This window comes from Centroberyx gerrardi, chromosome 20 (assembly GCF_048128805.1).
Source record: "Centroberyx gerrardi isolate f3 chromosome 20, fCenGer3.hap1.cur.20231027, whole genome shotgun sequence".
NCBI lineage: Eukaryota > Metazoa > Chordata > Actinopteri > Beryciformes > Berycidae > Centroberyx > Centroberyx gerrardi.
The window spans coordinates 20,965,891-20,991,833 of NC_136016.1; the positions used below are offsets into that span (position 1 = coordinate 20,965,891).

A 25,943-nucleotide genomic window follows, 5' to 3' on the forward strand; every position below is an offset into this window, starting at 1 on the left:
ATGCTGTGTAGGTCTTCACTGGGCTGTTTCAGAAATCCACATTAACTGAGGTAAAATGTTTATATCCTAGCAGTCGGCACATGCCTGTGGTCACCTACCCGCGTCGTCGTGGTTACTCCTGGCGCACGGCATCATGGGAGTTGGTGTTTTATCCCGATAGAAAAGGGGAAACCACTCATTTTTCTTAACAAAAATGTATATATTTTCATGCAGAAAAGGGTTAAAATGCTGGCTACACCTTAATCTGCTGATTCAAGAAAATGTCTGTCTCGTGTGCATTCACTCTATCTATAATAAAAACAATATAACAATAATGATAATGATAATAATAATAGTAAAAGTAATTAAAGTAGTAGTAGTATCAGTAGTTGTCATAGTAGTAGCAGTCTTGCCTAGTATAAGTAACTGATTACTTTCTCTTATGAAACCTTCCCAGTCTTGTGAAGCATTGCACTTGTTTGTTTTGCATTTTATGCCACATACTCATACCCATTTAATAATAATAATAATAATAAACTTTATTTGTATAGCAATTTTCATACATAAAAATGTAGCTCAAAGTGCTTTACATAAAATCAAGATGAAACAGAAAGTGCATTACAATAAAATACATTGGAAAATTGTACAGTAAAATAACATAAAGTAAGTAACAGATAAAAGACAGGTTCAAAGTAAAAACAAGTACAAATATGGTTAACAGTTACAATAAAAGAGGCTAAAACAGAAGGTAAGAAAGATTGAAAGGGCTAACAAAAGGCTAAATTAAAAAGGTATGTTTTGACCTGTGTTTTATAAGATGCTAAGGAGGTTGCCTGTCTAATTTGTGCTGGGAGATTATTCCAAATAGTTGGTGCATAAAAACAGAAAGCTGCCTCCCCAAACTTCTTAGATTTAGTTTTTGGTACATTCAGCAAGCCAGTGTTTGATGACCTGAGTGAGCGAGCAGGTGCATAAAAAGACAGACAATCAACAATATATGATGGTGCCATATCATTGAGAGCTTTGTACAGCAACAATAAAATTTTAAAATCGATTCTAAAAGACACAGGCAACCAGTGCAGAGATGCAAGTACAGGTGTAATATGTTCTCTTTTCCTGGTTTTAGTTAAAAGTCTGGCTGCTGCATTTTGAACCAGTTGTAGTCTGTTTATAGAGTTCTTGGGTATTCCAGTTAAAAGAGCATTACAATAGTCAAGCCTTGAGAAAACAAAAGCATGGATTAGTTTCCGGCAGAGTGAGATACGGTCTGACCTTTGCTATATTTCTTAAATGAAAGAAAGCAGTCCTTGTGACATTGTCAATGTGCTTTTTAAAACTTAGTCCACTGTCGACAGTAACTCCTAGACTTTTTGCCTCAGGCTTGACTTGTAGTGCTAGGCTCCCAAGTCTGCTTAAAGCACCATCCCTCTCAACACTTGGACCAACGACTATAATCTCAGTCTTGTCTTCATTTAATTTTAAAAAGTTCTCTTTCATCCAGGTTATGATACTTGCTAGGCAGTTTGTTAGACTCTGAAGACCATCTAGGTTATTGGGTGCAACGGAAATGTACAACTGCATGTCATCCGCATAGCTGTGAAAATTTACTCCATGTTCCCTGATAATGCGACCAAGAGGAAGCATGTATAAAGAAAATAAAAGGGGACCAAGTATTGATCCCTGCGGCACCCCAAATGGAACATCATGGTTCTTAGATATGTGATCGCCTATGCTTACAAAGTACTGTCTCCCTGTAAGGTAGGAACAAAACCAATTAAAGGCATTTCCAGATATACCAATATGATGTTCTAGCCGGTTAAGCAGTATACTGTGGTCAATGGTGTCAAAAGCAGCACTTAAATCAAGTAAAATCAGAACTGAAACGTTTCTTGCACCTGCATTTTCTCTTAGATCATCCATAATTTTAACTAAAGCAGTTTCAGTGCTGTGGCCCTTTCTGAAGCTATATATACACATATATAGCACATATATTATTACGTATACCACACAAATTTCAGGTCTTTTTAGCTGCACTGTTGTTTCTCTCTCTAAGTGTTGAAACTGTAGGCAGCATACGGTTACATAAACCTCCGATTGTTTATATTCTATGCTATTGCTTTCATTGTTTTATTATCGTTTTATTATTTTATTATATTGCTCCCAAGAGGATAAGTGACCTCTGTGTTCATCCAGCAGAGCTTCTAGTCAAGCCACATGTAAGATAAGAAGTTTATCTTCTCATACAATACCATATACATATTGATAATCCATAGTCGTCCTATTATTGCAGTAAAAACTGGTTAAAAATCTTTACCAAATATAAGACACTTTCTCTGGTTGATGGTAATCCGACAGTCATGTGAGCAGAATCACCTAAGTGATAAAAAGTTTACAATTAAAACTGGATAAAACATCTTTATCAGATACAGACAGACAGACAGGCAGACAGACAGACTGCTCTAAAGTCTGTGTCACACTCAAAAGTTAGAAAATGAGTAAGTATGACTATATATAAGCACTTTCCAAAACAAGTGATCCGAAATGCTTTACAAAAAGAAATAAAAGAAAAAAACAAATTAAAAACAGACAAAAGGAATGAGGACAAAAGAGCGCAGAACATAAAGTGCAACAAAAGTGCAAAAAAACAGAACTCTCCAAATCTGTATCAACATACAGCTTCAGGCTGTCACTGCTGGACTCTGTATCAGTGCAATGCAATCAACTCCATTGCTCCTTCAAGTAAACCACAGCTTGACCGATGACATGAGCTGGCAAGACTAAACAGTCAAAAAGACACTGATTGGACTGAAATATGTTTATGAAGCCATTCGGTTACAGTCTGAACAAGTATCTGGACTGTCTCTCACTGGTCAGAGCAGATGAACTTTCCTCTCCTTCATTTCCTCAGTTCTCTTCCTCCATCTCCTGCCTGGCCTCCTCCTGTCTGCACTGACATTGAGAATGCATGGGAAACTACAATTCAATTCCTGGAGTTGGGGTTTGGAATGTGAATGTCACCCAGCTGTAAGGAAACAGAATGTGAATTGAATTGGAATGATGGGAAACAGAATTGAATTCCATTAAATTCCGTGAAATTCCACTTCTAAGAGAGTTTAAAGTTTAAAGTTTAAAGTTTAAGTTAAAAGACAGTTAAAGAAATCAAATACATTCTAAAGTACATTCTAAAGTCTAAATGTAGATTGCCAAGTCAAGCCCATGTCATTCATGTCAAGTCGCAAGTCTAAATGTAGAGCAGCAAGTCAAGTCAGAACAAATCAAGAGTCCAGTATCTACTTGTTTAATATCTAGGACTTTTCAATGCAATATGGTTTTAATAGGATAAAAACTTGGTAAGAGCATCATGAGTTTGATTTCTATAATCAGTTTCAACTTCAATAAATTCAATCATTCCACACATAGTGAAATAATTGGTCCCCACCTATAGAATTACTGTTGGGAAAAGTTGGAAATGTCTATATGTTGTAATTTCTGTATTTATTTCTATGTGGTCTCTGTATGGAACGTTGGCCTATATTGTCTTACCTGGACATGTTTATTCGCTGCACCTGACTGTGGGACGAATTTCCGCTCAAGGACAATAAACTGCCAAATATCCCATCCACATTCAGAAAACAGAATTTAAATTCATTCGTCTGGCGGAACAAATCTCATCACTTTCAATATAAGTCATCAAGTCCCAAGGCCCCAGAACCATCAGAGCCCCCACCTGATTGTATGACTTGAGATCTAACAGTAACTTTGTAGGGCAATAGCCAGTAATGTCTGTGCTTAAAAGGAGCAGCATAAGCAAACTCACTTGCACTTGGGGAATGTGTGTATGAAGTAACGTTGGCACAGACAGTAGTACATACTGTCTGTCTTCATCTATATTAGTCAACAGTGAGCATTTCAGACCACATGGTAGTTTTCATCCTCTCCATACGATCATAAGACTATTAGGGCCGGCCTACAAACCTTTTAAACCTCGGCCTACATATGTTTCACTTGTCTAATTTTCACCCCATTAACTGTCGGATTACTTTTGGTCTGAATATGGGCCATATTTTTAAAATAGCATTCCAAACTTTCAATAAAGTGATTCTCTAAATGTGTGTCTCACCTTCAGCAGCCTGGTGCAGTCTCACCTGGGATTCTTAAAGGCCTGCAAACCCCCAAAAACAGCACTGACCCTTACTGACAAAACACATTGAAACTTATAGATGAAAGTGAATTTCACTTACTGAATAACAATGCCAGATATTTTGTGTAAGCATAATCCAGAAATATGAATACTGATTGAGTGCTTGCTTATTGTGTCAATAAACATATTTTTTCTTAGTTACTGGAAAATGGAAATGGAATTTAACTTGCAAAACAAAGAAACTATTCTGTTAGGGTCCTATTTGATATTCCAAAGCTTCATTTCATATCATTATTATTATTATTTATTTAGGCTGTAGGAGCATCACAGCTACTCTAGTATGGAATACCTCCTGCAGATCCAGAAAACATGTCATTTTTCAATGTAACCTGAAGTAAACTAGGACCTGAAGGGCCTTGAGGCCATGCAGATTTTAATGAATCATGGTTTTCACACAAACCCTGCCACCTCTGGAGAGCTTTTCACTAGATGAGCATTTTTCCATCAAATTTGAAGGATTTTAAGTCTGACATTGGGCCGTCTGCAGCCATTTTCTCCTAACAAAACTGTTGTCACCTGCAGTGAAGATGCTGGCTTTGGTGTAGCACACAAAAACTTAGAAGAACAAATTAAAGCAAGCACAGGTTTCCCAAGTAATGAATGCAGCATATAATACAGTTTTTAATATGCAATATCTGAGTAAACATGTATATATGGCCCAAAAAGGCCTAAATCAAATAAATTTTGCAAGCAAAAAATGATACAGCATGCATAAATCTCACAAACAACATAATGTCCTCTTCATAAAACATCTCCAGCTGTATCCTGCTCTCCTGTCAACATCAGACACTTGTAACACTTTTGGTGTTTTCCTCTTTTAAAGTGAAGCAGGAAAACCTGCATGAATATGAGTGTGAATGGATAATTGTGTAGAGAGCAGTGTACACCGTAACACCTCTTACGCACTTGTTACATGTTATTACTTAGTAGAAAAGCAACTTCATGTTGGCTTTTCAAACAGGCTCCCGCTTTCCAGTAAGAGAACTGAGCGATGGTGTCAGGCTGGGATTATATTCACATCTCTTTGAATATTGAGTGTGGGATGATTTTGAACACCACTTCCCCTGAACTGCCTCATTCAGTGTGATGTGAAAGGAAAAGAGACAAGAACAAGAACAAGACAGGAAGAAGACATTTTTGATTAAGGACACACAAAATGACTCAGTCATATTTATGGAGTCTATGCCAAACACGCAGAGTCCCTGATCAACACCAGGACCAACAGTCAAGACAGGAAAAATTGCATTTTTCTGTTCTGTATGAAAGAGGATTTATGTATTTCTGGAGCTGAAATCCCATTGACTGTCAGCTCTATAAAGCTAAAGTATGCATATATTGGTCTGTGTCACTGGGCTTATCTGTGGTTAATTTACTGGTTGCTCCTTTCTTATTGAAGAAATAAGTTTCACTGATTCTTTTTAAACAGTTAAACATACAGTTTTCTGTGTCTGTGGATCATCTCCAATTTAAAAGTAAAGTTTGTTGTTGTAAATGTTTCATTTGCTCCTTTTAAGTCCTGGCATTAAGGGTGATTAATTACACAGCATTAGACTGTGAGATGTCTATTTAATGATTATTCATCATCATCCCACCTCAGACTTTGCAACTCAACCACCCAAAATAAAACCGATACATGTTCAGGTTGCTGGATTCCACTGTAGTTAATTGATTTGAGCACTACATTTCTTCCGTATTTGTGGCACGAATTCCTTGATAACAAACTTTTAATATTTACCATGCATACCATAGTGATTATGCATCATATTTCAGCCATGATTGCAGCTGCACATTAGTATGCTTTATTATTTTTTTTGCATCCCCTCATCTTCACCCGCTCCCACCAGCAGCACCACACCATCACTTCACAGCCAAACAAGCCTTTTCTGCCCGACATTATCTTCACCTAGACTCCGCTGAGGGAGGCTGAAATGACGGATGCAATCATGGGAGAGAGACCCCGGGACAGTTTATTTACATCTGAAGAGGCTGTGTAAGTTTAGAGGGAAGCCGCTACGTGTGTCTCCCTCTTTACTTTCACCGACCCCCTCCTCCTCCGCTGGCAGAAATTTATAAAGAACAAAAAATCCGACAAGGGAGGGAGGGGGGTTGATACGCCGAGGCTGAAATCGAGAGGCGAACCCAGGAAAGAGGAGTAATTTGTACACGGGACTTTCCCCCTCTTAGTCCCCCAAAAGGAGGGGGAAAAGTCGCAATAGTGGAAACGAAAAGGAGCGAGCTTCTAAAGACGTGAAAACGTCTGCAACGGTGGATACTTTATATATTTTTATTTCGAAAAAATATGGCCGAGAACGTTCTGGACTCTGGCCCGCCTTCAGCCAAGAGGCCTAAACTCTCCTCTCCGGCACTTTCTGCCTCCGCCAGCGATGGAAATGGTAAGTATTGTTTTTCGATATCATTTGTTACGGTGTTATTTGTCAAGTTTGTTATTTTTCAGCGGCCTGGGTTTACTTGAAAGAGATAGAGAACGTGGGATTACTCTTCTGTTTTTGTCGTAGCTCGCTAATGTTAGCGTGCTAGCCGTATGTGTGTCGGACGTGAAGAGCTCTCGCAGCTCGCATGCTAGCAGTCATTTAGCTGGAGCTAGCTCTGCTAGCCAGCCAGCTAACGTTAGTTGGGTTTGAATGCGGGACTTCGATTTAAGGTCCCATGTCTAATGGCTAGTTTAGCCGGTTTGCTAATAAAGCTAAACATCCAGCTAACTTATAAAGTTTTGGGTGTTTTCATAGTCATACCAAAATGGCAGACAGTTACAACAACTCTCAATCTGTTATATGAGTCTTTAAGAATGCCAGCGTTAAAAAAATCAGACCATTATTTTGCCTCATCATAACTCGGACCCTTTCCCAACTAGCGTAAGTGTTAGCGAAAGCTGAGATAGCTAATGGTGCTAGCTTTGTGGAAGAGCTAAATTTAGGCCCATGGGTCTGAGTGATTGTTATGCTCAAATTGCCATTGTTAGTTTTTTTGTGGATGGCGTGTGGCAGCAGCTGGAATAGTGGGCTGAGGACAAAACTAGGCAGCAGGGACAGCGCCATGTCCAGCCGCTGCGATCTGAATTACCAGCTAGTTAAGTTACCAAACAACTGTCCGTCAAAACACGAAATAGCCTAGTTACCTTCATTTCATCACGTAGGCATTTTGCCATCAACTGCTGCAGCTGAGCTTACCTAGTTATGATCAGTGTCAGTCAGCAGCTTAAGAAATGGACTTCCACAGTTAAACCACTAAGACTTTGCACATCTTCACCTTTTTACTCTTGCAAGAAATGTTGGAGGATCTCAAAGTGATGTCAGGAAAAAGCTGTCTCTATTCTAAGAACCTGACTTGTAGCAGATGATTTCAATTTAATTAGTAGTGTGATGCGTTTAGAAATTTCCCATGGTGAAGGGAAGAAGGTTTGGGTGATCCATAATTATAGGCCTAGACACCTATACACATGGGCTTATGTTACTGTAATTGACTTTTTGTGTAACATGGTTATTTGTGACACTCTGGCAGGTTTATTAAAGTTAATTGCCAAATGAAGGCATATGATGAGAAATTGGTACAAAGTTTGTGCAAACCTTATTTATCTATTTTTGCATTTAAAACAACAGGTCGTAGGCTAATTAAAGTTTGCTGCTGGTGACGGTTGAAATGTGTAATGTTTCAGGTTTAGTTCATGTAAGCATTGAACTGTATTTGAGTGTGTTATGTCAAACTAGTTCATGGTGAAGTTTGTGTATGTTTGTGTGAGTGTAAGACAGTATGTGATATTCTAAAAAATGCTGACTTATGGAGGGACACAAATTACCACTAAATTAGATTCTGTATTTGAGGAATTCGGGAAATGTGCTGTTTGGTCTTCCATGTCCATCTTGTCATTAGAATGGTGAATTGGCTTCTTCATTGCCTGAGAAGTGTGCAGATGAACACACTGGATGTAGACTCGCACGCTCAATGTGCATCTCTACCAACTTGGCTCCGTCATTGTGGGGTTAATACTCCATCCGTCACCTTGTCTGTGTAAACCTGTCTCTGCAATGTTAAATCACTTCATAGGCCAGGCAGTTTGCACGCTAGTGGGCGATGTGGGCGTGTGTGTTTGGATTTGTGTTTGTACATACAGCCTTAAATGTGAGTTCTTCTGGATCTCACCTGTAGTTTTGTGCTCAGATGCACTGTATATGGTGTAGTTTCAGAATGTTTAATCTTTTGAACGGGAGAAAATTTCTCAGACAACCCCAAACAGCTTTTATCAGTGTTTTAATGTCAAGCATGCAGTTGCATCCTCACTCAGTCATGCTGAAAAATGAAGGCTTATACCAGCTTAACATACTTGGCTGTGACACTCTTTATCCTCCTCTCACCCTTTCTCTACTGTTTCTCCCATCTCTCTCATCATCTCCCTCTCTCCCTTCCCAATCTGTGCGCTCCGTCTCCCTCTCAGATTTTGGCTCGCTGTTTGACCTGGAGCATGACCTCCCAGACGAGCTCATCAACTCATCCGAGCTGGGCCTGGTCAATGGCGGGGACCTCAACCAGTTGCACACCAGTCTGGGAGGAGGCCCTGCGGGCCTCGGGCCTGGAGGAGGAGGTGGGGCAGGAGGCATGGGTCTGGGGCTCGGCCCTGGAGGGGGTCCTGGGGGTGGAGGCGGGGGCCAGGATGCGGTGGCCAAGCACAAACAGCTCTCTGAGCTCTTGCGTTCGGGGGCGCCACCCACCACCCAACAGGGGCACCAGGGAGCTATGGGCAGCCCAGGAGGGCCCGCTGCCATGGGGCAACACTTGGGGAACATGAAGGCGTCCCCTGGCCAGGGACCCCAGCAGATGATGGGCCAGGGGCAGCAGCAGCACCTCTCCCCCCAGCAGCAGGCCAACATGATGCAGCAGCAGAACGCTGCAGCTGGAATGGTGGGCGGCATGAACAGAGCCATGATGCAGAAGGGCAACAACGGACAGCAGCCAGGCATGATGGGGGGCCAAGTGATGAACGGCTCCCCCAGGATGGGCTTTGGGAATCAGGGGATGGGCGGCAACAGCAACCTGTTGGCTGAAACCCTACAGCAGCAGCAGGGAGCCGGGGGACAGGCCGGGATGAGAGGCCAGCAGCCTGGAGCACTGAACAAAGTAAGACTCCTTCAATTGTCGAAATGTTGTCCTTTTGTAAGAATTATTTCACCCATATTTTTTTTTTTCATTTTTGATGCAATGTACATAACGAGGGCTTGGAGCCAGAATGGTGTAACTGGCATTTTAGACGAAAAAGAGATCTATATATCAAGTAAAAGCTCTTGGGGAGATATATTTAGTAGTGTAAATAATTATTTAATGATAATGATGACATTATCATTATCAAAGAATGTTTAAAACAGTTGATCCAAATTAGGTGCACTTTTTGTTTTGGCTCTCTTGTAATGTTTGCCAAAACCTACTTTTGCCCCTCTGGCTCCAAGCCCTCAAAATATATATAGTATGTTTTTCTACCAGCAATTAATTTCTTGGACATAAGTTATGTTCTAATTAAGCCCAGTGTTGTTTATGCTAACTGGATTGTGGGTTGCAAATACAAGAGGTGCTACTATGTTGTATCTGTCCCAGTATTCTTAGATTAACACAACCAACGATGAAGGAAGGGGTTTGGGTTTGATGTTGGATTTAGCCGTAGAGATCAAAAGCAGTGAGAAGGGTTGCAGGTTGTATAAAGGGAAGAGGAAAACAAAAATGCTAAGGAGGTTGCTAGGGAAAGGAAGGCATAAGGAGAAAAGGAGAGAGAGAGAGAGAGACGGAGAGGAAGGGGGGGAGCGAGGGGAATAGATCAGTGATAAAAGTGTTCGATCAACCCCCTAAATCTGCAGAGAGGAAAGGGGACGACTTAATGTCAGGTTTGCTGTCACATACACACACACACACACACACACACACTGCAAGCTACATGCAAACCAGGCGCAGCTATAGATTGGTGGGTGTGTGGAACCCCTTGATTAATTAAGTACATCTCACTGGTTTCCTGTTCTGAGCTGTCAACATTAAATCTCTGGCAGCCGCGGCAGGCTAATTGGGTTGCATATGTTTTAGGCCATTGTTAATGATTTAATTGAACTTAACGCCGTAACCTGGTTAATTGATTAGAAGTACATTGTCTCTCTTCAGAAGTTAATTAATTGCTCTTAAACGGTGGGAAGGGGGAAGTGGACACGTTGTAAAAACAGACGTGATTTAATGCTCTTTTGTCCCCGGAAAAGTGAAAGCGTTCCCATAGCTTCGATGGTGTTCATGTTGTAACGGCGATGTCCAAGGGTCCCGCTCATTTAACAGAGCTGTGTTCTGACATCCTGTGGTGACTGGAACATGTTGCATGTCAGGGTAACATGAAATACTGTTTGATTACAATTTGGGTGGAATTTGATGCAACTACATAGGTGAATTCAAGCAGTAAGGGCTATTTAAATACTGAAAACTTAACGTCTTTCATTTTCTTCCCTCTCTTCCTTTTTTATTACCTTGCTCGATCCATCCTTTCCTTTTGTACCCTACATCACTCTCCATATCTCCTCCTCATGCTCGCTCACTTCTCTCTCTCCCTCTTTGCATCTCTCCTTGCTTCCCTCTTTCCCCCCTCTCCCTGCACACCTTTCCCATCCTCCTCTCCCAGATGGGTATGATGGGGACACCTGGAGGCCCCTATGGAGGTCCGTATGCAGGGCAAGGGAACCAGGGTCTGGGAGGCGCAGGGCTGGGCCCTCAGCTCCAGAACAAAGGGCCCATGTCCAACAGCCTGGCCCAGTTCAACGTGGACAAGAAGAACCAGCCCATGCAAGGAATGGCCGCCATGGTAGGAAACAAAATCCAAATGCAACTGTGTGACTGTGTGCAGTTTACTTGTGAGATGTGAGAACGTGGTGTGTACTAGTGCTTGAGAGTTTGCAAATTTTTATTTTTTCAACCTATTCCCTCTCGTCTCTCCTCTTCCCTCCCACTTCACCTCCCACGTTCCCACTATGTCACCTCTCTATATTTCCTGTTTCTCATCACTTCACCTCACCTTGACTATCTGCTTCCACCTCTCCTCTCATTCCCTATTCAATACCACTTTACCTCTCCTCATTCGTTGCCTCCTCTCCTCTTACTTCCTGTTCCCTTCCATCTTGCCTCTCCTTACTCCCTGTTCCCTCCCACTTCACCTTCCCAGGCTTCCCAGCAGTCACAGCCAGGTGTGGGCGGTCCCTCCGGTCCTGCTGTGGGAGGGGCTCCAGGGATGGTCCCCAACGCCCAGGGAGGCCTGGTGGGCCCCGGCGCCCAGGTTTCTGCGGCGGCCGCTGCGGCCGGCGCGCCCCCTACGGCCGACCCCGAGAAGCGCAAGCTAATCCAGCAGCAGCTAGTGCTCCTGCTCCACGCGCACAAGTGCCAGCGGCGGGAGCAGGCGAACGGGGAAGTCCGGCAGTGCAACCTGCCCCACTGCCGCACCATGAAGAACGTCCTCAACCACATGACTCACTGCCAGGCCGGCAAGTCCTGTCAGGGTGAGTAGAAGGGATGCTAGATGGTCACATATTCAGCAGGGATGGGACGATATATTGAAATTCAATATATCGCAATACAAAAATGTTACAATACGTGTCGTGGGGCAGAAAAATAAATCACAATATTGGCTACATTTTGTTCTGCTGTAGTAATCACAAATGAGACAGCTTGCCCATCACATTTTCATAAGCTCTCCATCCAAATTATATTATTGTCACTTTGTAATTACATTTTTAAATTGTTGTTTACATTCTAGCAAGCCAATGCCATCGCGTTGAAAGATTTGTGGCTCAGAAATAAACACAATTCTGTAGTCAGACTTCGTTGTCACTGGACTTTTATTTATTACGTTGTATCGTGGTTGTATCGAATCGTGAACCCCATATCATATATCGTCCCATCCCTAATACTCAGTGGATGGCTACGCTGTGTTCCTATGTTTGAGATGCAGGCTTTTTTCTGCTTAAAGGTTAACTTTCTGACATAATCTTGTGTGTAGACGAAACATCTTGTTGATTGAGCAGCTCTTTTTTGCTGTCCAGGCGGTTCTAATTCCATTTCATCTTTGTCTTTCCTTGACTTTTTTTTCTTTCTCTTTCATGTTTTTTTCTTCCTTCCCTTCCTGTATACCTCCTTTTTCCTCACTCCCCCAATCTTCATGTCTGTCCTCCCTCTCTCCTCCTCAGTTGCTCACTGTGCGTCGTCCAGGCAGATCATCTCTCATTGGAAGAACTGCACGCGACACGACTGTCCTGTCTGCCTGCCGCTGAAGAACGCCGGGGACAAGAGGAACCCGCAGTGTGAGTGTCTGTATCTGACCATGCAACACTATACTAAAACATTCCTTGTGTTCATGCTGTACTTCACTGCAGCTCAATGACTTTTCATCCCGATTGTACAAAGCAAATGGCGTTTGGTCAACACTTTGATCCAAAGTGCTTTACAGTACATGCTTACATTTAGGGCTGAAAGATATTGATCGAAAATCGAATTGCGATTACTTGAGAGAATATTGCAATTGCGATTGAAATATTCACAAGTTCACAAAAAAAAAAAAAGATGTCAGTGTGCAGGATTTACTGAGTTTGAGTATGATGAAAATTTTTCACCAATATTGTACTTGATTCTTGGACCAAAGATTACCAGGAGCTCTAAAACACCTTGTTCAGAAATCCATTTTGGACGCAGCTCTCTCTTAAATTAATTGGAGCCTCTGCGATTTGGAATTTGCAGAAGTTCATATTGAGATTTTGACTTTTTTAAAATTGATTGTTCAACTCTATCTACATTCTAAGTGTGGGTGGCCTCAGTGGGAATCAAACCCCTAACCTTTGCAGTGTTTGTGAACTATACAGTGTACTAAATGTGTAAGCATTAGCATGTTATTTGACTTAGTTTTATATAAATATTCAGTTACTAGTGCATTCATAAACTGTAATTATTCATATGGTCTTAAAAAAAGATCAACTGTCTTATCACTGTCTTCTCCTTTCCTGTTCTGTCCCTGCAGCTCTACTGGGCGCTGCCGCTGCAGGTCTGGGCAGCTCCCTCGGGACGGTCCCCGGTGGGCAACCAAGCGCTCCCAATCTGAACCCGCCGAGCCAGATTGACCCCAGCTCCATAGAAAGAGCCTATGCAGCGCTGGGCCTCACCTACCAGGGAAACCAGATCCAGGCTCAGACCACCCAGCCCAACATGCCCAACCAGGGCCTGCCGGGCCAGCCGGGCATGAGGCCTCTGAACCCCCTGGGTGAGTCGAGCTGCATGTCCTTCGATAATCTTAATTCTTTCTCCTAGCATTTTCAATGGGAAGGATATGCAAATCCGTGTTCCTGACGGCACCGAGAGCTTAGCATGTTTTCAGTGTTCGGAGAGCTGAGCGCTACAATTTAAAAGGACTTCCAACTTTCAGTGAAAGAGTGGGGCGCTTAAAATGGTTTCAGTAGGCACTTAGCAGCAGGAGGAACCGTGAAAAGTGCCTCCCACAAACATCTCTTTAAGGCTGACTACTAGGCCTGTGCAGATATGAAAATATCACAGTACAATTATCATGACCAAAATTATTGCGATATACGATATTATCTTGATAATTATTAACAGATGAAAACTTTAAAAACAGTACTGTAATATGCTTCAATCACGTAAAAACTAAATTATCATATCAATCACAAGACATTTGACTGTTTTCTTTCAAAACAAAATTCCAAAATGCTGGTTTAGCTTAAAGGTTTAAGCTAAAAAGCATCAAATGCCTCTCAAAGTGCTACTGTCCTGCAACCAGTATAACAGTTTATTACAGTGCTCCCCCTTTTTTGTGGAAAATAAAACCAATTATCACAGAAGAGAGTGGCGGTTATCACGGTAGTCACAGTAATAAAAACTAGTGGTGGTGTCATAACCGTTATTAATTATTATTTTCAAGTAAATAATAATAAAGTAAACATAACTACTTCAGTCTTCTCTGATTGGTTCGCGCTTCACCGCATCATGCCATGAGTGTTGGAAAAGTTGAAGCCAGCCGAACTTCAGTTTGACACGCTGCTACATGTTACGCGCTGCCGTTTGTAGCTTTGTGTCGCTGGTTTCCATTGAAAATGAATGACTTCTTGTTGCTTTGTAGCCCGTAGTCTGAACGTACCATTAGTTAGCTAAACAGGCTAAATGACATCACCTTGAATCAACAAGATGCCCTCAGTATCTCAAGAATTTACTTTTGATACCATGTATCTAGATGACATTTAGGGTGACATTTCCAGGTGAAAGCTCTAAGTTAACTGCGAGGAGTACGATCGTATCATAATGTGTTTTCATGTCCTTTCCCATGTGCAGGAGCGAATGCTATGGGAGTGAATGGAGGAGTGGGAGTCTCGCCTCAGAGCCAACAGGCCAACCTGCTGCAGGACACCATGATGCACCTCAATGTGAACAGCCAGAGGTGAGGAGCAACACACACACAACATAACATAACATCCCGTTTAGTGGATGCTTTCATTCAAAGTGGCGAAAACTACTATGAGTGCATTACATTTCTAGTGTGGGTGGTCACAGCGGGAATAAATTGTGCTTCACCGGATCAAGGTGCACACACAGGGTTTCTTTATTTAAAAAGAGGCAAATCATAAAGCTGTTCTCTCTCCCTCTCTCTCGCACTGTCTCTCTTTCTCTCCCTCCCTTTCTCTCTCTTTCCCTCCATCCCAGTCTGATGAATGATGCGGGCGGTGTCGGCTCCATGCCCACAGCCGCGCCTCCCTCTGCCACAGGCATGAGGAAGAGCTGGCATGAGGACATCACACAGGACCTGCGAAACCACTTGGTACACAAACTGTAAGTATTAACAAGCACAGATTGTGTATAATCCCACAACACGTTCATGGCAGTATTATGTAGACCTAATTAATTATAGATTTTATTTGAATGTGGTCTCTCTGGCTCCTAAGCTGCCTAAATCTGTTTTATGTTTCTTCTCTCATACAGTAACATTAGGCTGCATGGCTTGTTAGCTAACGTTAGCAACTGAACTATTAGCAAATACAGTTTATAGACTGTACAACAATGTGCTTTATTATAAAATACTAAAATTGTAAAAAAGATTTAGCTTCATATCGACATACATCACTCTAAGGCAGCAGTCCGTGCAAACTAAGAGATGAAGAACATGAACAAGAACAAGAAAGTACATGCACCTGCTGTGTGATGTCACCGAAACTCATTTGCATAAGAAGCGGATTATGCGAGTTGTGTGAAAAGTCACAGCTAAAATGAGAAGTTATACTTGAAGTTGAATTTTCACAATAATACAAATTTTCCTTGCTTTTATTAATTAAATACTGGCAAACAGCACTAGCTACTTTTGTGTTTTTAAAGGTCATGATGAGGGTTTAGATTTCATATCAACATGAATAATGCCACCAAGAAATGCCACAAAATAAGATATATATTCTGTTCAAGCAATACTTTTGTTGGGACAGGAGGTAAACTTTGAAGTTTTTCTCAGTTTCACTACTTACAGCAGTATTGAGGAGTGAAGTGTCTTGCTTTGGCTCTTCAACACCACTGTGCCGTGGTTAAAAAAACGAAATATCACTAGATAACCATCATTTTTTCTCTCTCTCTCCCCCCCCACCCCCCCACCCACAGTGTTCAGGCCATCTTCCCCACCCCGGACCCTGCTGCCCTGAAGGACCGGCGGATGGAGAACCTGGTGGCCTACGCTAGGAAAGTAGAGGGAGACATGTACGAGTCGGCCAACAGCAGAGTAAGCAACTTTCTTCTTTCGATCACCATTTTACTCAGAAATGAGGGACAAACCACTGAGAAGTTCGTCCCACATTTTTTAAAACTTATGCATTGTTCTTCTGCGTTTTCCTGCTGCTCCTCCTCTTCAGTCTACAAACTCTCTTCCATTTGTTCAAGTTTTGTTTGTTGTTTGTTTATTGTTATGCACAAATTGCAGGAGTAAACCATCTGAAAAACTTGCGAAAAGTTGGGGTTAAAGGGTTAAAAAGTACATCGTTAAACTAGGTTAAATATACAATTAAAAGATAAAAACCTTGATAGAATAAGAATATATAAAACATTAGCAGGTGCAATGTTCATTTATCAAGTTCCTCATAAAAACTGTATTTTAATTTCAGCTAAAGATGTGAAAAGTGTACTGTCCTGTATTTTAACCCTCATTCTAATCGTTTCCTCTTCTTCTGTTGCATTTTTTCCCGCTGCTCCTCCATGTCCTCCTTTCTTCCCTCTCATTTCTTCGTGACACTTCACCCCTCGCTGCTTTTCCCCTTATTCCTTTCCCCTCTCTTCCGTTCTGTCAGGCGGAGTACTACCACCTGCTAGCGGAGAAGATCTATAAGATCCAGAAGGAGCTGGAGGAGAAGAGGAGGACCAGGCTGCAGAAGCAGGGCCTGGGGCTGGGACCTCCTAGCATGGGTCAGCCCCCCACCGGACTGCCTCCTAGTGAGTCGACACGCTGCACATGTAGACCTGGATGAACTAACGTTGCACTGGACCGCATGCATTCATGTGTATGATAATTTAATCCAGCGGAATGTGACGTATAAGGACTTTTTGTGTTAAGTACTGTATCTTACGCGTTGAGATCTAATGCAAGCCAGAGTGCAGTGCAGATTTTTTGTATCACTGCATTATCAGTCATATCCCATTGTATTATCTTTATTTCCTCTTTTTACCACATTTGACCAACATAATTTCATTGAGGGCATGATCAAGTTAACCTTGAACAGATAGGTGGACCAAAACACTCTTCTTCTCATTCATTTTAGCCTGTTTGTAAATGTATACATACTCACAGAGACTACGGGTTCGATCACACCTCCAGTTTGTTTTTATTTGGTCCAAACCATAAAGGAAACGTTTACTTTGTTGCATTTTTGTATTTGGTTCGTTTAGGTTCACACTGTGAACACAAACCAAACTTGTAAACAAAAGTCACATGGACTCACAAGTAGCTCATTTTTTGGACAGAGTTTTGGTAACCTGTCATCCCGCCAGGTTAGGCATTTTGGCGTAGGAGGGGTGTCAAAGCAAATCCCACTCTGGTCCCTGTAACTTAAGCTAAGCATGATGGGCTTATCCAAGTTTGTCCTCAGTTCAGTTTGTTATGCCAGGTTTTCCAAGCATGAGTAACTGCTGGCTGTCGGAGTCAACCTCCTCCTCCTCCTTATACCCATGGAGTATAAGCCGTTTCCTGTAGTTGGTTCGGATTACGCTCTCACTCCTAACGAACCGCACCGCAGTTCTCTTGTTAGAGGACTGAGACTCGCATTTTCAGGCGCCAACTGAGTTCAGATGGCATCGTTCTCACCTGGCCAATCAGACTTTACTAAAGGAGTAAACGCTCCAGAGACAACAAACATGCTTAGTGTGAACACATTATAACTCTCTCTCTGAGCACACACATCCATGCTGGAGCCTTATCACAATGTAGTGTCCTCAATCTCCTGCCTCCTTTTTTTACAGATGGCCCCCTCCCTGACCCAACAATGGTGAGACCAGCAGGACCCAATCAAATGGTCAACAGGATGCAAGGCCCAGGTACGAACCACTGTGGACTAAGACACAACAACGTTTTAATCCACCGGCCAAAGTTTGTGGTTGAATCCAAAGTTTAACAACCACTTTCTCTATTGTATCAGCCAAAACGCATGTTTAAATGGAAAAAGAGACTGATGGAGAAGACAAACTTAGCCAGCCAGTGTTTACTAGTATTAGGCTGATGGCTAGTGATATTTCCTATCCTGCTGGGGACAGTGCAGTGTCTCGGGGTGTGTGTAAGGCTTGTTACACTGGTCAACATAGAAACCCAGCACAGGAAATGAGTGCTTAAAAACAAAATACAAAAATGTAGTGTAGTTTCCATGCTTGCATGCCTGATTTCATTTTGGTACACATTGAATTCCTCATTTATAACTGTAGTGTTGAAGTGTTTTAAACGTCTCTCTGGTTGTGTGTCATCAGGTATGAATCAGTTCAATCAGATGGGGATGCAGTCTATGGGCCAGAGGTCCACTCCTCCTCTCCCCATGGGAGCATCTGGCAACCAGGTCAGTACTCCGTACACTCTCCATCACACAGCTTTACACAGTAGTTGTTAGCTGTGTTTTACGGGATTTAGCACCAGAAACGCTTCTTTGACCAGTCAGAGTGCTTGGCAGAAACAACAAGTTGTATCAGAGCTGTTAAGCACCATCTCCATGTCCTGTTCTATCTCTAGATGGGAATGGTTGGAACCAGAATGAGCCAGCCCAACGTCAACCAGCTGCAGAACCAGTACCTGCCCCAGGGACAGTTCCCCGGCTCGGGACCGGGGGTCGGCACTGCTCAGCCTGGGATGAACCAGCCTGGAGCGCAGGGGGGCATGGCACAGGTAAGATTGCCTACAGCCTTTTTCTGTCAGTCAATACTAACTTTTTGGTAAACTAGATTTGTGGCAAGTTACTCTTTTACTGGAATACTAGCTGGTTCTGAAGGATGAGTGATAAAGTATTTATTTTGTCTTTAGCTTAGGATATAATTTTCAGCATTTGTCTTGGAATTCAGGCATTCAGAGAGAATACGCCTATTCTTTTCAAATAGAGGCTCCTGTCTTTGCACTGTTTACCTGTTTTATTTAACCTTTATTTAACCAGGAAGTCACACTGAGATTAATAACTTCTTTTTCAAGGGAGACCTGGCCAAGATTGGCAGCAGCACAGATAAAAACAAATAGTTTCAGACAGACTACAATAAAAGCACAGCATAGACTAACAAAACATACATAACACGAAAAGTCTGCTACACAGTTGAGAAAGTTGTTAATTAAAAACAGTATCTACCAATTATTCTTCATTTTTGGATTTAAAAGCATTTAGCGAGATTAACTTGTTAAATCGGTGCCTGATTTATCATGTTTCCATGATGGTATCCCTGTCTACTGTATGTCTGGATGTATTCTAGATGAACCTTGTACACATGTGATGTAGCAAACTGATGATGATGAATGAATAATGATGAAATTACCTATCTTCCTCCCTCTCTCCTGTGCTCCATCCCCTCTGTCACTCCTCCTCCTCCTCTTCCTCCTCTCAGCAGACTCAGATGGGAACTCCTCCCTCTCTCCCAGTGGCCAGTCCTCTAGCCCAGCCCGGTTCAGCCGGCGGCCCCAGCGGCGTCTCCTCAGTGGGGCCGATGGGTCCCCAGAGTGTGGGTGGCGGAGGTCCCAACTCCGCCGTCGGAGGCCCCCCATCCACCATGACCCCATCTAACGCAAATCAGCAACCCAACTCCATCCCCCACCTGGCAGCCATGCGTGGCAGCTCGCCCTCACCCGCACGCAGCCGAACCCCCACCCCTCACCAGACGCCCCCCAGGCTTGCGGGGTCCCAGACTCCGCAGCCGCACACCCCTAACCCGCCCCAGCTGGCTCCGCCTCCTGCCCCCCAGCAGAACCAACATAGCCAGGGCCCCGGCTCCAACAAGTCCCTCCCGCAGCAGCACATGACGCCTGCTGGTTCCACCACTCCATCTCACCCTGGACTGGCCTCGACGCCACACAGCGCTCAGCTGCCACGCACTCCGGTCAGTATCTGAGTGAGACATGTGCACTTACACATTAAGACCCATTCTTATTCCACAAATTCATACTCCTTTTCTTAAAGCTGTTTCAGCTGTGAGAGATTACTTGGAAATCAGTTTGCAGAGCAGATTGAAGCTACATCAGTTATGAGGCAGTAGAGAAAGATTACAAGAAAGATTGAATTCATATCAGTGATTCCTCATACACAAGTCAGGAAGGATATATGGGGTTTAGGATAGACGGGGTCCTACTGTCAATGGTATTATTGATTACTAAAGAATTGCCTTTCTTATCACACTCACCTGACTGTACTGGGTTGTCCTTTAGGGTTTGTTGTTGTATCTCCTGCCCTCCTATTAGGGCTGAAAGATACTGACAAAAAATCTCATTGCGATAATTTGACAGAATATTGCAATTGCGATTTAAGTTTTTCTTGTCATAAATTTTTGTTTTGGGTTTCACCAATATTGTACTTGATTCATGGAGCAAATATTACCTGCAGCTCTAAAACACCTTGTTCAGAAATCCATTTTGAACGCTGCTCTCTCTTTTAAGCAATTAATTGCAGCCTCTGCGATTTGAAAATTGCAGACGCTCTGTCAAATTCCCTGTTCCTCTCCTCCTGACTCTGTTTCTGTGTCTGTCTCAAGTTGTCCCAAAAGGGTTCGTTCCCAGCTGACAGTCAGGCCCTGACTCCAGCGTCCGTCAGCAGCCAGGACACTTCCTCCCAGCAGGCCCAGTCGGACACCTCCTCCGCCAACCTCGACCCCAAGATGGAGGTGAAGCAGCAGGACGAGGACGACGATGGCGAAGGGGGCGGCTGCTCCAAAGGAGGGAAGCTCGGCAACATCAAATCGGAGGAGAAGCCCATTAAGTTGGAGCTGAAAAAGGAAGATTGTGCGGGAGAGGGAGGTAAAGGCGTTCCCATGGATACGTCGTCGTCGACAATGCCGTCGTCGGGCGTGAAGATGGAAGACAGGAAGCCGGAGGTGAAGAAAGAGGTGAAGGAGGAAGAGGTGTCGTCGGAGGCTGCTGGACAACAGGCTCCGGTGAAAAAGAAGAGTAAGGAGGAGAAAGCTTTGACTTTTCTACTTTCATGCACTTCTTTTACCTTCCACTGTTTATTGTTATCAATCCACAATGAGTGATTCTGCCTGAAGTTGTAATTGAAGCAGTTTAAAATGGATTCAGAAGTAACAGTATTTTGACTCCTCTCACTTTCCTTTCCTCTCCCTCTCTTATTCTTCTTCCCCTCCTCTTCCTTTCCTCTCACTATCCTCTTTTTTCCCCCTCTTTCTCTCATCTCCCTGTCTTCTCCCTTTCCTCTCCTCTCCCTCTCTTCTACCTCTTCCTCTCACTATCCTCTCTCTTCCCCCCTCTCCCTCTCTTCTCCCGCTCTTTCTCTCCTCCCAGTCTTTAAGCCGGAGGAGCTTCGTCAGGCCCTGATGCCCACCCTGGAGTCTCTCTACAGACAAGATCCAGAGTCTCTGCCCTTCAGAATGCCTGTAGACCCAAAGCTGCTCTGCATACCTGTACGTATTCCTATTGATTCTGTCTAACTACCTGTTGCAGTGGTTCTCAATTTTTTCAGCTTGTGACCCCTTCAAAATGAAGTGATGTCTACTCATGGCATGCATAAGCATAAGTGGAGAACAGTTCAACCAAAAGAATGATTTTTCCCTTTTCAGGTTGTTTGATTTATTATCAGAAGAGGCTAAGAGGCTGAAAAGTTTTCAGTATTTCACAAGAAAAGAAGCAAAAACTTCTGAAAAAATTGACTTCATAAATTTGTATAGTAGATTTCTTTTTTCCCTATCCCATAAATCCCATAAATTAATTAGCTTGCAACCCCCTGGGCGGTCTCGACCCTCAGGTTGAAAACCACTGGTCTATTGCATGTCTAACGCCGTCCTCTTGTGCTGAATTTGATGTGCTATATTGTTCCTGTACCTTGTATGAACTGTGTCACTATGTGAGCTTTCAGTGTGTTCATGCATCATTGTCATTAAGACAAATTCCTGTAAATTCATTGCACTCAAGCATGTATTGTGCTTCTTCGAACTAGTTTCATTGAAATAATGTAGATCTGTATAGTCTTCTGTGTGGGTTCCTAAGAGTTTGTGAGAACTTGAGGCTTGACTGGAAATCCTGCAACAATTTGAGTGCTGTTGCTTGTGACTCAACAGCAATAGACATATTTTTCACATCAGTCATGCTTTGCTGCTTTGCTGCTGTATGTAATAGGCACACAAAACCCTTTTTCTAAATTTCCAAGCACTTGGCCTTGACACGTACCTCTTGTGATCCGACAGGACTACTTTGACATTGTGAAAACCCCCATGGACTTGTCGACTATCAAGCGAAAGCTGGACACAGGTTAGTACTTGGTGGTTAATATTGCACGGTTTGGTCATAACTGTAGTCAGGGTTTGAAACTTATCTACGGGTCACAGTGGATGGTAAATTCTAAAATTCACCGGACATTTTCACTATTTTACCAGAAGACTAGTTTTGTAGAATAGAGTAGACAAACCTACCAGCCACAGCCAAAACTTGACCAGAATTTGACTGTTGTCAATTTCTGGCAGTAATTCCTGGTCCAAAAAGTTAGTCATGCTGTTTCCAGGGACAACACTGAGTCAGACCACACATTACAGTCTTCATAATGTTTCTTCATCCTATATTTTGTTGAAGTACGTGACTTTGTGCACATACAAATGCAGTTATTTTTTACTCAAGGTGGGAAATTAACACCAGCCACTATATTTGACTACTAGCTGGTTTTCATATTCTTCTCTCTTTCTACGAGCCAGCTCTGTTTAGATCAGAAAGTCTCCCCATGCCATTGTCTGACGCTTTGTATTTCGGTTGTAGGTCAATACCAGGAGCCCTGGCAGTACGTGGACGACATCTGGCTGATGTTCAACAACGCCTGGCTGTACAACCGCAAGACGTCCCGCGTCTACAAGTACTGCTCCAAGCTGGCCGAGGTCTTTGAGCAGGAGATCGACCCTGTCATGCAGAGCCTTGGCTACTGTTGTGGGAGGAAGGTGAGATAGAGGGATGGATGAAAAATGGATTTGGAGCGTAAGAGGGATGGATGAAAAATGAGTTTGGAGCGTAATGAGGAATGTAAGTCGGGAGAAAGTAAGGGAACAAGAGAATTACTTCATCATAGATTGCCATGGTTCCTGATGTAGTTAGAGATGGAGGGATTGATGGGAATAAAGAGAGATAGGGAAAGTTTTGGAAGTTAAGATGGCTGAGAAGGAGGGAGGGAGGGATGGAGTAAAAAAAGATGGAAAAGAACAAGGAGAAAGTTTTGAAAGTTAAGATGGCGGCAGGTTGAGAATGCGTCGGTGTGTCTATGAAAAATGTTTTGCGTGTGTTTCAGATGCGGATGTTACTCCCCTTATTCACATCTGAATATGGAAGTGTTGAAGCTGCTCCATAGCTAAATTTGGCCCTGGACATGCCACCACCATATCACATTTCAGCCTCATTAGACTCCGCTATTTTTGGTTTTGCACACAAATGACAAACTGATTTGCTCTTTTAATGAGTGGCTGACTGAAGGATTGAGTTTTGACAATGAGTCAAAGCAGAAAAGACTTTTAAGTTAACCGTCTGTCATTACTCTTCCTCACATAACTAAGCCAAACTGAGGAGTTTCTAAAGCTGTAATGTTGATGTTGGTTCTTCTCACACAATAGTGCTTGTACTGTCCTTGATTATTATTTCATGACCATTCCCTGTATAGTTTCAGTAACTATGATGGATGGGGAACCTTTTCAGTTCAGTTTGGCTTAGTTATGTGAAGAGTTATGATGTTGCTCAGCATTGCCTGGTTTCAGATCGGTCTGATCTCCATTTTGAAAAGTTTTAATTCCAAAGGGGTTTCTCGGTCTACATGCTGTTTCAGTCAAGCGATCTGGTTTGTCAAAGACTCATTCCAGCTGTGCTGATAATTCACATAAATCACTAGCCTTGCTTTATTGGTTGGGAACCGAGATTTTGTTCCATTGAGAAACCAGTTCCAGTGTTTCCAGCAGACTGGATCGAAATACATTTCCATTATCGATTCCCGTTCTCAATTCCCAGTTTGTTTTCCCTGCTGATATTTTTTAAAGTATTACAAATTGTGCAATTTTAAATTCAGTACCGTCACACTGTTGTGTGAGAGTGACTGTGAGGTGTAGTGAGGCAGTGTGTGTTCAGTTTAGATCTTCACAGCACAGGAGCAGTTGCCTTCTTCTTCTTCACTTTTTCACTTATGCTCTTCGCCACGTTCGAAGCATAGGTCATCAATAATTTTCTTCCACCTGTCACGGTCTTTAGCAGCTCGTTACCCCTCGGCCCATGAGAGTCCCATCTCATCGCAGTTGCCTTCTAGCCGAAGCTATTAATTTTATTAATAATAATTGACAAATGGTATAAGCAGATTAATACCTTCTGAGCTCGTCTCTTGTTAATAATATAACGCACTTCATGGAGGTTCTTGACTTGTGCATATTTCTGAACCTTGTCAATTAATTGATTAATCTAAAAAAATAATTGATAGATTAATCGATAATGAAAATAATCGTCAGTTGCAGCCCTGATCGTCTGTCTTTGCTTCTTTCCCTCAGCTGGAGTTTTCTCCTCAGACGCTCTGCTGCTACGGGAAGCAGCTGTGCACTATTCCCCGAGACGCTGCTTACTTCAGCTACCAGAACAGGTATGGAGGGAGGGAATCAGCCACGAAACGAAGGGGGGAGGGACGGCAGGATGGGTGGATGGGTGGGTTGGTGAAAAGAGGGGAGGGATTATGGTAAGAGATTAAGGGAAGGAGACTTAAATGACTTGCATATCAAGACTGAACCGTTGATGCCTTCCTTAGAAAGGTACGCTTTCAGAGATAACAAGATAAGACACCAAGTGGGTTTTATGTAACTGATTGTCTGGTTAATTTTGTTTCCCTGGGAATAAATGTTCCCCTTCACTGTTATGTTCCCTGTTTTTTTTATACCTTCATGTGCTGCCTAATGCACTGGCATTTTAACAGTCGACCTCTCTCATCACATTCTTCAAATTATTCATAGTTTGATTAAACAAAGCCATAAATAATGACTGTAATAGTTAAAAATAAACTCTGTCAATGTTTGGAGAGTAGTTACCGGTGTTTACGAAAGACGCTGCCATGTTTGGTGACGGCAAAACAAAAGATTGCAACGTTTTCCTCCCTCACAAAGATAATGTCTTATTTCTGTGTTGGATCTGTTTGTAGTATTGGATAAAATGATCTTCTTTCTCCTGTTCCAGTATGATTTGAACGCCCTACCACCACACAGTAATTGGGCATTTTCTTTGTTTTGTAAGGGAATAAGAGGCAATAATGCTGCAATCTTGAGTTTTTTTGCTGCTCTTCTAACATGTTGGCCTGTTCCTCATAACCTTTGGTCCAAACGTTTTCTGATTACACTTCAATTTCTGATAACATAGATGTCTCCTGTCTTCGAATTTTCTCAACACCCCTGATAACCCAGCTGGAATGTGACAGGACCGACTTTAAAATGAGCTGCTTGTATGAACGAACAGCTGAACAGTCGTCTGTGCTTTTGTTCATATTTGTTCAGTGTCTGCATTTGTCCCATGCTACGACCTCCTCCTCCTCCTCCTCCTCCAGTTCCCCTCTCCCCCTGTTTTACCCCCCTGTTGATTCTGCTCCTGCTGTGTTTAGGTGTGACGGTGATTGTTGTTGCTCATCCTCACATGTCCAAATCGCTAATCTGTGCTTTGCCTCGGCTCTCTGCTACGTGTTGTCTTGGATGTTTGTCTCGTCTTGTTCCCCCCCCGGTCCATGTGACTTGTCTGTCCTCCCTTCCGATGCCTGTGGTATCTGCATTGGCTTGCATTCGCCTCGACCAACCATGCACCTCCAAACCCACACCTCCTCCCTCACCCCCCACCCCCCTCCTCCACCCTAAATCCTGACTCATGACTGGCTGTTGTGATGACGACTCCCCGCTGTCCTGCGCTCCTCCCTCCTGCTTGCCCCGCTTGTGGCACCCTGCCTTGCCCATGTCCTGTCCTGATTGGCGACTCCCCTCCCGTGCGCTGTCTGTGATTGGCTGTGCTGTGGGGAACGGTGTAGTTCACCAAAATTTGGGCTTCTTGCTAACA

The 25,943-nt window shown here is 43.0% G+C and overlaps 1 protein-coding gene across 5 annotated transcripts in view; it reads left to right on the top strand.

The window, feature by feature from the left end:
- The first annotated feature begins 6,305 nt into the window (after positions 1 to 6,305).
- Positions 6,306 to 25,943, top strand: part of ep300a (EP300 lysine acetyltransferase a) — a 31,330-nt gene continuing 11,692 nt past the window's right edge. For 2 of the 5 annotated variants that reach the window (XM_078290634.1, XM_078290637.1), the window contains exons 1-19: positions 6,306 to 6,573; positions 8,631 to 9,310; positions 10,836 to 11,015; positions 11,373 to 11,703; positions 12,391 to 12,510; positions 13,215 to 13,454; positions 14,534 to 14,639; positions 14,903 to 15,028; positions 15,842 to 15,959; positions 16,522 to 16,663; positions 17,687 to 17,761; positions 18,185 to 18,270; positions 18,441 to 18,593; positions 19,295 to 19,783; positions 20,432 to 20,843; positions 21,195 to 21,313; positions 22,094 to 22,157; positions 22,656 to 22,831; positions 24,410 to 24,498. In XM_078290634.1, coding sequence (XP_078146760.1) covers positions 6,480 to 6,573; positions 8,631 to 9,310; positions 10,836 to 11,015; positions 11,373 to 11,703; positions 12,391 to 12,510; positions 13,215 to 13,454; positions 14,534 to 14,639; positions 14,903 to 15,028; positions 15,842 to 15,959; positions 16,522 to 16,663; positions 17,687 to 17,761; positions 18,185 to 18,270; positions 18,441 to 18,593; positions 19,295 to 19,783; positions 20,432 to 20,843; positions 21,195 to 21,313; positions 22,094 to 22,157; positions 22,656 to 22,831; positions 24,410 to 24,498 — 3,800 coding nt within the window. In that variant the 5' untranslated portion in view covers positions 6,306 to 6,479. The remainder of the gene's footprint in view (positions 6,574 to 8,630; positions 9,311 to 10,835; positions 11,016 to 11,372; positions 11,704 to 12,390; positions 12,511 to 13,214; positions 13,455 to 14,533; positions 14,640 to 14,902; positions 15,029 to 15,841; positions 15,960 to 16,521; positions 16,664 to 17,686; positions 17,762 to 18,184; positions 18,271 to 18,440; positions 18,594 to 19,294; positions 19,784 to 20,431; positions 20,844 to 21,194; positions 21,314 to 22,093; positions 22,158 to 22,655; positions 22,832 to 24,409; positions 24,499 to 25,943) is intronic. The other 3 variants (XM_078290635.1, XM_078290638.1, XM_078290636.1) reach the window with 2 other exon arrangements.